The sequence below is a fragment of the Pongo abelii genome, chromosome 12, assembly GCF_028885655.2.
Source record: "Pongo abelii isolate AG06213 chromosome 12, NHGRI_mPonAbe1-v2.0_pri, whole genome shotgun sequence".
Lineage (NCBI taxonomy): Eukaryota > Metazoa > Chordata > Mammalia > Primates > Hominidae > Pongo > Pongo abelii.
This window is the reverse complement of record NC_071997.2, coordinates 77795511-77807273: the sequence shown is the minus strand read 5'-3', so window position 1 is coordinate 77807273 and position 11763 is coordinate 77795511. Positions and strand designations below refer to the sequence as shown.

At 45.0% G+C, this 11763-nt stretch overlaps 1 protein-coding gene across 9 annotated transcripts in view; it reads left to right on the top strand.

Annotated features, from left to right (window-relative positions):
• Positions 1–11763, top strand: part of SPTBN1 (spectrin beta, non-erythrocytic 1) — a 212449-nt gene that overhangs the window by 139796 nt on the left and 60890 nt on the right. For all 9 annotated transcript variants that reach the window (XM_024242708.3, XM_054547569.2, XM_063713439.1 and 6 more), the window contains one exon: positions 2014–2165. In XM_024242708.3, coding sequence (XP_024098476.1) covers positions 2014–2165 — 152 coding nt within the window. The remainder of the gene's footprint in view (positions 1–2013; positions 2166–11763) is intronic.

Genomic DNA, 11763 nt, shown 5'->3' with positions numbered 1-11763 from the left:
AGAAATATTTTAATCCAAGCAGGTTTTCATTTTGATCTTGCTCCCTTGCTTCATTAAAGACATTTTCTGACTTCAGTATAATGCATAAAGGATTTTATAATTCACAAAAAAAATTGTTAACCCTAAATACATATAAACTAGGAGTTACTTGCCTCCTTGATAAGAGGCCATCTGTGAAATGCACCTTACATATTCTGCTCTAGACCTGCTCTTTCAGAACGGCCAAGCTTAGCCCCAGAATTACAGCTCCTGAGTCACTGTAGTAAAGTTGCCATCCATCACAATGATTGCGTGATCAATAAGCATGTGGTCTTTTCTGTGGGACCTGTCATGATGTTATTGGTGCAGGTCCTTCTCCACTGCAGCCTGCCCCTTACTGTCTTTTTCTCCTTCCCCTAATCCTGTCCTTTTTGATCCTGTGTTTCTGGTTGGCCTTTGTCCCTGGGGAAGGGCCCTCCTTCTGTCTGGATGGGTAGTTCCTTTTTGGGAAAGGCAGGACCTCAAGGAGCCGCTGACTGTAGCAGGTGGCCGGGGATCTTGGCAGGTGCCCCAGCTGACTCTCCTGCCAGGTCGGCAGCTGTAAAACCTCAACCAATGTCATCTCTGCCTCATTCCCTCCCTGTGGTGGGTGGTGGAGTGAGTTCAGCAAAGCCTTCAGACAGACCTTCCCAGGGTGTTGGGCTGTTTGCTGTCCTTCTGGCCAACCTGAGAACCCAGTACTCTCAGGCCACTGGGCACATGCCTTATTAGCAAGGGTGGCTTTTTAGTTGTTACCCCCACCCAGTGGTTTTGAAATACATGCCAAATTGTTGAGCTATCTGCTTTTTTTTTTTTTTTTGTAGATTCATGTGTAATTATTTTTGTGTTTTGGGTTTGCACTAGGAGTAGGTCTTAGATTCTTGGCATAAATTCATGCTGGTGGAACTGGATATAGGGTATGTAACATAGAGAACAGAGTCAGGGAGTAAGAGTGGGTGGGTCCAGGGTACATTCTGTGGATGTCTGTCGAAGGTCTTCAGCAACCTATGTTTAGAACATTCTGCAGAGGCAAGAAGTTTGAAAGCCTATTTGCATGGTATGTGAAGGCCAGTTCTGTCTAGAGTTTTATACATTAAATTGGACAGAATTTGATTACTGAGCTTTGAAAAACCTTTAACACTGTTTCGTGGATGACTTTAATATACAGCAATCACGCTTTAGACCATAAATCAGCAGTTGCCTTTTCAGCGAAGGATCACAGTATGGAGATTATATTTTTCTTCTCCTTTTTTAGAAGAGAACATTGAATCCTGTGTTGAATCACATTTTTGTTGAAACCTTGGGCCCAGACCCTGCTTTCCCGATGCTTGCAATGTCGTTGCACTCTACCATGTTGCTTGCCATTTTCTTTGTTGTTTGTGGTGTGTGTGACTGAGCAGGTGAAGGGGGTCATTGCAAATCAAGGTCATGAGTTAATTTATCTTGTCCAGTGTTGCCCAATCTTTTGTAGATGAGGGAAGCAGTTTTCTGCTGTCTCATGAGATTTCCTACCCTACACCCTTTAATATACTCACCTTTTGGAGGAATAATAGCTGTAACATGTACGTAGGAAGCTTTACCAGTCAAGTATTATGGTACAGGGGAGGACTGCAAAGGACACTGTTGTCATCTGCATCCTGCTGCCTCTTCAGCAGGGATGGGAGAAAAGAAAGGGGAGCAAAGGATGTTCTGCTGGCAGTGTGCCTGGGCGCTCACATGTTTAAGGACTGGACAGTTCCTACACAGATGCTCCTTGACTTATGAGATTATATCCCAATAAACCCATCGTAAAGTCAAAAAATTGTAAGTTGAACCATCAGTAATCAGTGTTCTTTCTCAAAGACATGACTGCAGTTAAGGGGCGCTAAGTAGAGGTGTCCTTGGAGGTCAGTTTTGCTGACCTTCCTCTGGCTGGGGTCTTGTGGCCCTACTAGCATGTGCCTGCTCCTGCCAGTGCTGTGGTCAATGGTAAAACAAGTTCTTCTCTGCTTGCAGATGAGCGTGAAGCCGTGCAGAAGAAGACCTTCACCAAGTGGGTCAATTCCCACCTTGCCCGAGTGTCCTGCCGGATCACAGACCTGTACACTGACCTTCGAGATGGACGGATGCTCATCAAGCTGCTGGAGGTCCTCTCTGGAGAGAGGCTGGTGAGTAGGGACCTTAGGAAGTGCCGTGCATTGTAGGTGGGAAAATGTTTTTGAAAAATCAAGTGTGACTTGTCTCCTGTTGAATTCTGCAGTTAATGATTGATAGTTTTGAGGAGAATCTTGAGAAGTGAGTTGAGCGCTTCAGGGAAAGCCTTAGTGTCACATTCTGAGCGTGGATGATGTTCTTGAGCTGTAATAAAGCCGCTTTGTTCTGGTAATTTGCAAGGTTGCCACCTTTGGTCAGAAAGAACTTGGCTGGGGTTCCTGTTAAACAGGGCATGGTGCTGGAATTTGAAGGGCGAGGCTTGGGCACTGGCTTCTAGATGAACCTGTGTCCCACGTGGGATGATGGAATGTTTTCTAAATTTGCGTCTTTCTGGTTGTCTAGAAAATCTGAGCTGCCATCTTAAGGTGGCAAGCATTGAATTCAGTGGCCACTGATGTTTTCTTCCCTGCACGCTTTTTGTTTTGGGAGTGGAGGGAGAAGCTGGTGTTTTGTCATCTCCTTGGGAAAGGAGCTTCTGATGAATTCACCCTGCCTTTTCAGACAGGAAAGTTGTCAGCCTGCAGTGAAAATTGTATCCCCAGTCTGTTTCCCAGAGCTGCTGCGGCCCTCTCTGATGTGACTCTTGTTTATGCACCTTATACCAAAGAAGCTTAAAGCAGTCACTGTGACTGATCCAACAGGTTTTGTCTCGCCTTGGTTTGAAAATGGTTGCTGTATCCTCCCAGAGCACATGTAGTGCCATAGGTGGAGGTGGGGCCGAGCCAGAAGCCAACGCCCAGGATGGAGACCACATCTGCACTGACATCACCAGGAAAATATGATGCTGGCGGTTGGCAGGGCTGCCAGAAAGCCTTATTTTTAGCTTGATGTCCACCCTGTAGCCTGCCAGCCGCAGTGGGCCTGTGTGCAGACCAGCCCCACACCTCTGACCGCAGGCAGGGCTCTAAGGTTGGCCCTTGTCCTATTTGTTATCAGCCCAGAGACAGACTGCCTCTTTGAGTCTGGGTTAAAATGGAGCCAGAAAAGTATTCTCTTCCCTGCCCTTCAGTTCAAGAACAGGGATCTCCAGAAGATAGTGAAGCCCTGTCTTCTCTGTAGTGAGTTTCATCCATGCCCTTTGTTCCAGAGCATGTAGGTCTTGTGGCCTCATTTTCTGTGAGGGTTTGTCGGTCACACTAGACAAACTAGACAAATAAAGGAGACCCCTGCTCAAAACCATGACAGCTATAAGAAGGCAGTTGATTTGTGGTGTGGGGGTGAGGGAGTGGACCCACATGGGGAGTTTGAACAGGCCATTTATTGCATTTTGATTTGTTTTTCCAAAGTGAGTCTTCTTTGAGAGCCTAGACTAGAATCATTGTGATATGCAGCTTTAAATATAATTTTTATAACCAGACTTCCTTTCTCTACCTCTCAACCTTTTTTTGTTTCTTAGTGTTTAACCTAGTATGATTATTTATTGATTTTTTTTTTTTTTTTTTTTTTTTTTTGGTGGAGTGGGGGAATGGTGTTTTGAAAGTAGCTTAAAAAAAAATCATTAAAGGTCACATGGATAGGAATTAGTCTGAACATTTATTTTTGTGTTTTTTTTTTTAATTTATTTTTGTTCCAATAGGGTCCAATCTTCTAGGCTGTAGGAAGTAAATTTTTCGCCTTTAAAGACCCATAATTATTTTATACCAAGAAGATTGTGTCCTTGATAATGTCCACATAATAAATGGGATCAGGCCCATTGCCGTTTATTCTGAACAGGGCAAGAAAATTATAAGTAGGGAGAAAAACCAGTAAAGCATAATTCTTAGATGTGTGTGAATATCTCCCACTCCTCTCCTTATTTGTTAGCAATAAGTTTTTTTGTGGCAACCCAGAGACCTAGGAGAATAAGGATGAAGAAGATGGTACAGTGGCTACCATCTCCAACCTCTTAGGCAGTCGGTATCAGTAGTTTTACAGAACTTTGTAAAGCCCCTAGTGCCTTCATTTGTATTACCCATTCTTCACAGCCGTCCTGGATTATATAGGTTGGCCAGTCTAATTTTCTTATTCCAAAAATAAAGATACCATAGATAGAGTGCTCTAAAGCTCTTGTTCATCTGGGCTGGAGATTTTAAGTCTCTTTGGCCTCGTAGTCTGTTTGGTTCATGGAACTTCCTGGAAAGGAAACACACCACACACTGCCTTTGGCTGTGGAGGTTGCCAAGGCCTCAAGTTAAAGATCCTCCCTGCAGAAGACCTCCATGAGAGCTTGCCCCAAACGTTCCTTGCATATTCAGATTCCAGAACTAATGAGGTGGTTAGAGCTTCCAGGCCTGGGTAAATGAATGTCCCCAGCTAAGTGTGTCATCAGATAACATTAGCTGGGCTTTCTGCACCAGTGGTCCAAAACCCTGGGTAACATAAACATTTGCACTCTGTCTAGAGCCCAGTCTTTGTCAGCCAGCATTTTAGCCCCAGCACTTAACCACCAGCTTGGCAATAGCTAGCAGATAAATGTTTGAGGGACTAGGTGATTCAATTTACTTTATTAATAGATTCTTAGAGCCAGTTCCTTTACAGAGGAGGAAATTTGTGAATGTGTGCATGTGTGTTTTCTGAGTAAAGTTCAAAGAAACATTAGTTTAATGACCCAGACAATTCCACCCTCCACCCCACCCTGGATTTTGGCTCAATAATATTTGAGTTAAATATGAGCAAGTTTCATGCAGGCATTTGGGAACTTGATTTTGAACTACTCAGCAACATCACAAGGCAGAGATCTCTGGTCCTGGCCTGGTTATGATCTGTGTCCAGAAGTGTCTGCTCCCTCTCGGCCTCAGGTGTATCAGCTCATAGAGCAGTGAGAAGGCTGAGAGGTGGGCCAGGAAGCTTCTGCTAGTCAGGATTAGATTGATTAGAAATAAAACTATTATTTTCTCATTTCTTATTCTGAATTCACTGTAGTCTATAACTCTCCGTATAGGTCTCACTTGAAAAATCCCTTAAAAATACAGACCCACCCTTTACTTTAGCATTGGATTGGCAGATAAAAGTGTGAGCACAGAACCTGTACTGGCCACTAGTAATTAGACCTAGATCTCAGGACCAGGCTAGAATGAGGCTTGAGGGGTGATGGTTTGTCCTGTAGCAGCGTTGACATGTGGAGAGAGAGGAGCCCCTGGCATATGATAGGCCTGCACTTCGGTGGTAATCTTCTGCCCACAGCTCATAATCCACTTTAGACGCTCCCCATTGCCTGCCATCTCCCTTCATGGGCGTCTGCAGTGAAGAATGGTTCTCACTATGGTGGCCAGTTTTTTGCCTTGCTCCTGGCCACACTAAGCCCTCGCCTCTGACCGAGATAGAGTGAGGCTTTCCAAACACCTCTGCCCTCCCCCAAACCCCACCAAGTCAGTTATCACTGGTTTTTGCTTCCCTGTTGTTTCCTGATGTTGTGTATTCTGTCTTCTTACTCCATCAATCAGTCTCTGAGAAAGCAACAGAAAAGAGTGTGCGTGTGCATGTGTGTGTGTGTGTGTGTGTGTGTGTTGCCACCATTAATTTCAAAACAGGCTGAGCTAGGTGGAGACGATAGATTTAACATGAGATTTGTTAAGCCTTAAATCCCACGTTGAACTGCTCTGAGTTTTTTCGTAAAGCCTTTGTTAAGAGAACCATACTGGTACATATTGTTTATTGAAACAGTGTTTGTGGACTGGCCATGGAACCTCGCTGGGGTTTTTTAAAAACGTCATTTGTATGGGAGAATTTACTTTTTGTTTTAAACAACCAGCCACAGAACTCCTCCATTAAATGTGGGTCTAATCACATAAACTTGAAAAATGAACTAAGAGTCCTAAGTGCCACATGACAAAGTGCCGGATGAATGGCCCCAGAGCCCTAGAGTTCAGAAGGGGAAATGAGCCCTCTGGACGGGATGTCAAGAAACCTTAGTAGGGGGGTAGGGTGTGTGTAGGGTTCCAGCTGGGTCCAGGAGAAGAGCTTCACAGGCCGGGCAGCCAGAGTGTGAAAGCTCATAGTTTGGACTAAGTGAAGAGAGCATTTGGAGGTAGCAGGCATCAGGGACTGGTGCAGGGCAAGTTTCCCAGCTAAACTGGAGGGGTTTTTTTGAAAGGAGTGGTGATGGTAACTTCCCTATCACTTGTGTTTACAGAGTACTCTCCTACTCTTTTCTCATTCAGTTCTTACAGTCTAATAAAGTGGGCAACCTCTGCTTTACAGAAAACAGTTACCAGTGACTTGCCAAGGCCAGTGCCGCTAGTAGGCGATATGGTGTGGACTGCAGCCCACCCTGCTGATTCTTGAGCGCCTCCTTTCCCACGGAGCCCTGAGGAGTGGGTCCCAGCTGGGAACAAGACAGGCAGGAAGTCATGGGACACAGTGCGGTGTTCCCCGATTAATTCTAATTGGGCCAAAATAACTAATACTCCTCTGAAAGCTCAAGTTTCATGTGTTGGGAGGAGTTTGGGGACTAGTGTGAAGTGAGTTTGGCTTTGTAGCATATTAGAAGAAATTTTGGAATTAGTGCTTCCCATCCTACCCTGTGTATTCAGTAGAGGCCTTTGTTTGTGAATGTGTATAGCAAAAATCTATGGTCAATTAAAAGAAAAAAAACATAAGCAAGTGCCTGTCACACTGATTTGCTGAGATCAGTGTCTTCTATATTTCCTCTTCACCTGAACAAGAGATCGGCAGGCACTGTAGACTTCAGCTTTGGTGCTAGTGAGTCCTCTGTCCTGCAACACCCTGTAGATTGTTATCATACAGCTGTAAGTGACTTTAGTGACCACCAAGTTAAATCCCCTCACTTGGCAGATAAACGGTAAATCAGGGAAAATAAGTGACCAGCAAGGCCACCCAGCTGGGTTATGGCAGATCTCGGCCTCATTGGCCTCTTTCAATGCCTGGGGCTGTGCTCTGCCCAGCACCACAACCCTTGATAGTTGTCACTCCAGGTAGCTGCAGGGTTTCTTTGGACACTTATAGAGAAAGAAGGGGTGGGGAGTACAGGGTGGGACAGGGCATCACAGCACCCCAGAGACCTCCCAAAACACCCTGCCAGAAACCTTCCCTTGTATCTTCCTCTCCTATTAAAAAAAGAGGCCAAATCAGCTCTCAGAAGCTTTTTTTTTTTTTCTTTCTTTCTTTTCCTCTCCATCTCTGGAGTGACAAAACCTTTGCCATTGTAATTACTCCATAGTTCTGCAAATCCTGATGCCTTGCAGAGTGTAAATGACCCAAACTCAAGGCTGGGCGGGCAGGTGGGGCAGAGCCAGTGCCCCAGAAGGGATCACCCAGCGACCTTCCTCTCTAAGGGTTTTTGGTCCATGCGGAGGCATTTGCCCAAGGCCATACTGCTTCTTAAGCAGGGCCTGGACTGGACTCTAATAAGCAATTAGAATTATGTTGTCAGATCCTAGAGATGTTTATGTAGCCCCTTAAGTTTCTTCTCCTCTTTTAGAGCGAGAAAGAAGATGGGCCTGGGATGGAGATATGGCTGGTAAAGGTTTGGGACTAGACGGGACCTTGGCAGGGGGAAACAGGAAAAGTGCCTGTGAAAAAACACAGGAATCCACGGACTGTAGTGTGAGGGGAAGGGAAGCTTCTTAAAATGATTTAAAGGAGGATCAGTAAAAATAGGCATTTCCTAAGAGGAACTGCTCTCTGCCTGCGCAGCCCCCGATAGTCACAGGAGTCTGGTATCGACCCTCATCCCCACGTTAAGGGCGTTTCAGACTTTCCTGTCAGAAGTGACACAGGACAGAAGTGCACATGTTGCTGTAGGGACGGAAGCATGCCGCACTAGGGAATCCGATGGCCAATAATGGAGGCAAGACAGAGGACGCTCCTTTCCTTTGCAGAATTAGCCACTCTTGGGGCAGGCTTCAGAAAGTGTTTACTGCTGAAAGGCGCACCCTCCCTCTGCTCCATTGTGTTTAATTCTCTATTGTTACCTCTTCTTCCTTTTGAGAAGATGAAGTTGGGCAATATAAAAATAGCTCTTTAAAAAAATGAAAACCAGCCACCAGATGGGAACCGAGTTCCTCACTTCCTTTCACATGGAAGCATGTACCCCTCTCCCTGTATTCTGGGTTTTTCCTGTAGTGTAAAGAGGACGAGCTTTAAGTCCTGGTTCACCACCTCCTAACTAGCTGGTAGATTGCTTCATCTCTCTGAGCCACTGTGTCTTCATGTATAAAATGACAGGAATAGTAATTATTATAATGCAGAGTTACTGTGAGGATTAGATGTGATCACAGCTGTCAACTACCTGGCAGGGAGAGGTGAACACACAGTAGTTGCTCAATAAATGGCAGCTAAGAATTTTTAGATCTTGGGAACTTTGAAGTTTGTATGACCAACATTGTTTCTATGGAGAGCTCTGTGAGATCATGATCACCTGTTGAAATTAATTTCTTGTAATTACTGCTTCCTAAACTTGCTCAGGTATTGTGCCTTAAAACATGTGAGAAGCCCACTCTGAAGCAGATAGAACACACGTTGTGGGAGTATGTGGTGTACTTGAGTTTTAGTCTCAATTCCCACTCCCCTCGTATTGTACCACCAGGGGGTCATCTCACCTTGCTGTATCTTGTTTATTCTTGTTATTCTGTGGCTTGCTGGTTTTTGAGTTGCATCCAGGTCTGGAATGAACCATCCCTTAGTTCATCTGGCACAGCCATTTGCCATCAGCATGGGATCCCTGTAATGTGGCATTGAACTTCTTCAACCTGCGTGAATGTGTTTGGGCCCCATCACCACCCTCCCCCTCCCACACCCTGGACCCCATGTTCATGTGGAAGCACACACACATTCCATTGAGATTTTGTAGAGAGAGAATAGAGTTGTGGAATGTCTCATACATGTTTCCTGTTTGTGGAGAGGAGATTCTGAGAGGACCACTTTTTCTACTGCATTCATTTGAATGTAAGTCAGACAAGTGATTATTTGAGATCAAGCTTTCAGGATAAAGTCTGAAAGAACATTGGTTATGTCCTGCTGGTTGGAGCCTGGGAAGGTACCGACAGTCCCCATCTATTCATTATTCTCTTCCTTAACTTCTCATAATTCCATCCACACTGTCACCTCCCCCCTCTTGGAGGGGGACTTATGAGAATGGCTGCTGCAGTTAGAAGTTTCTGTCCCCCTTGATCTGCAGTTCCCATCATGAAGACACTTTCTTTGTGATGGAAACAGCACATGTAGGTGGACCACTCACTATCTCACTGCTCAGGTGCACGAACTGACAAGAAATGAGAGGAAAAAGCCCCTGAACAGCAAAAATGTCAGAAGCCCCTGCACCTTTCTTAGAGGCAGTTAATCCCCATCCCTCAAATTTGAATGGTTTTGAACCAGGGGCTTCGTTCAATCCAGAAACCACCTGGATATGAGAAGAAAAGGGGCTGCTGTGAATAGTCATGTTTCAGCATGAGAAATGACAGCTGATCCAAAAGACAAAAGGAAAAACTTAAAGAGCACACGTGAGAGCCATATGCAGAGTTCTGTGACTCCTGGCGGGGAGAGCTGCTCCACCCACCTCTTCTAGGGCGGCACTGATTACACAGGCATCCCTTTCTCGGATAGGAGCGTAATGGTGTCTGGGCCAGCTTTAGGAGGCTGACGGGTGTACCGTGGAAAGAGAGAGCACCAGTGTCACCTCAAACAGCACTTGCAGAATCAGAGTTACAGAATTTTAGATTAAGCCCACCCCTATTTTATATCTATTTTTTCCTACCTCATTAGACTGCTTGATTTTGATGCAACCTGGCATTGCACAAATAGCAAATTCTAGCATTTCCCACATACCCGAATTAAAATCATTTTGAAGTTTCTGAAGGCAAAATCCACCTCTTGTTTCTTTTTTTGGGGTAAGGAGGATATCACAATAATGTGAAAAGCTTAATGTTTGAATACATTTCTTTTTCCATTGCTATTATGGTCAGGTTCTGCATCTGCAGATTTAACTGACCACAGGTAGAAAATATTGAAGGGGAAGAACAATGAAAAATAACAATACAGAAATAAACAATGATACAATTTTTTAAAAATACAGTATAACAACTATTTACATAGCATTTACATTGTATTAGTTACAAATAATATAGCCATGATTTAAAATATATGGGAGGCCAGGGGGCCTGGCTCACGCCTGTAATCCCAGCACTTTGGGAGGCCAAGGTGGGTGGATCATTTGAGATCAGGAGTTCAAGACCAGCTTGGCCAACATGGTGAAACGCCGTCTCTACTAAAAATACAAAAATTAGCCAGGCATGGTGACTGGTGCCTATAACCCAGCTACTCGGGAGGCTGAGGCAGGAGAATCTCTTGAACCCAGGAGGCAGAGATTGCAGTGAGCCGAGATCGTGCCATCGCACTCCAGCCTGGGTGACAGAGCGAGACTCTGTCTCAAAAAAAAAAAACTAAAGTATATGGGAGGATGTGCATAGGTTATATCAAATACTGTGCCGTTTTATATAAGCGACTTGAGCATCTGTGGATTTTGGTATCCTTGGGGGTCCTGGAATCAATCCCCTGTGGATACCAGGGGACAATTATATTTGAAAGTAAAATTTTTCTACTTGTGGTAGGCCTCTGCAGATAATCTTATTTCCTCAAGGTCAACCACATTCTTCTGTTTTTACTTGTCCTTTTTTATAGGAGAAAAGAAAGTAAAAAATAATAATCTGAGACTGGACAGACTTAAAATGGCCTCTTGTTACCCAAGTAACCTTCCTTTCAGACGTTTTCCATACAGCACATAGCTGAGGATCTTAATTACCCAAGGGAAAAGCAGGGAATGGACAAGATACTAAGGTAGGGCTGGCTGCTGCCCTTAACTGTGTGTACCTGGGTTGCTGCAGCCTGGCTCCCTTTCCCCGTGAGGTCCGCTCAGCACACACCAAGCCCAGTCTGTCTGCTGGCATTCAGTTCACTCTGCACATAACTCTGTGCTCAGAACTGGACCAAAAACCCATGAGAATATAGAAGTATAAAGCCTCATCCTTGCTCTTAGGAAGCGAACAGTCTAGTTGGAAGTAATAAGAGCAATAAATGAAACAACAGCAAAATTATAATGATGAGTTCCTGGGCTCTGTGGTCCAGACTGTTAGTTGTAGAGTTGTGAGGAAAAGAAGAGCTGTGAGAACCAGAATGATTGGAAATGGGAATGTCTCCGGGAAGGAAAGATGGGCCTTGGCCTGAGCCTTGGAAGGTAGGTAGTGTGATGAGGTGAAGAGACTGGGGAGTCAAGACGATGGGTCACAGGCTAAGTGCGTTCTTCTGCATGTGGATGTGTGCATCCTGCTGGCATCTTTATGAGATGGTGACATCAGCTCCAGGTGCAGCCTCTACTAGAAGGGGAGTGATGGGAAATAGGAAGGAGAGAAGGATGGAGCCAGATGGGTGAGGGCATGAGCTTGGTTTTGGTACAACAGATAATAGAAACCCATTTTGTGTGCGTGTGTGTGCATGCGCGCACACGTGCGCACACACACACAGTGGACCCTTGAACAAAGCAGGGGGTTTAGGGGCACCAACCCCATGCCACTGAAAATCTTCCTATACATTTGATTCCCCCAAAATTTTAATAGCCTA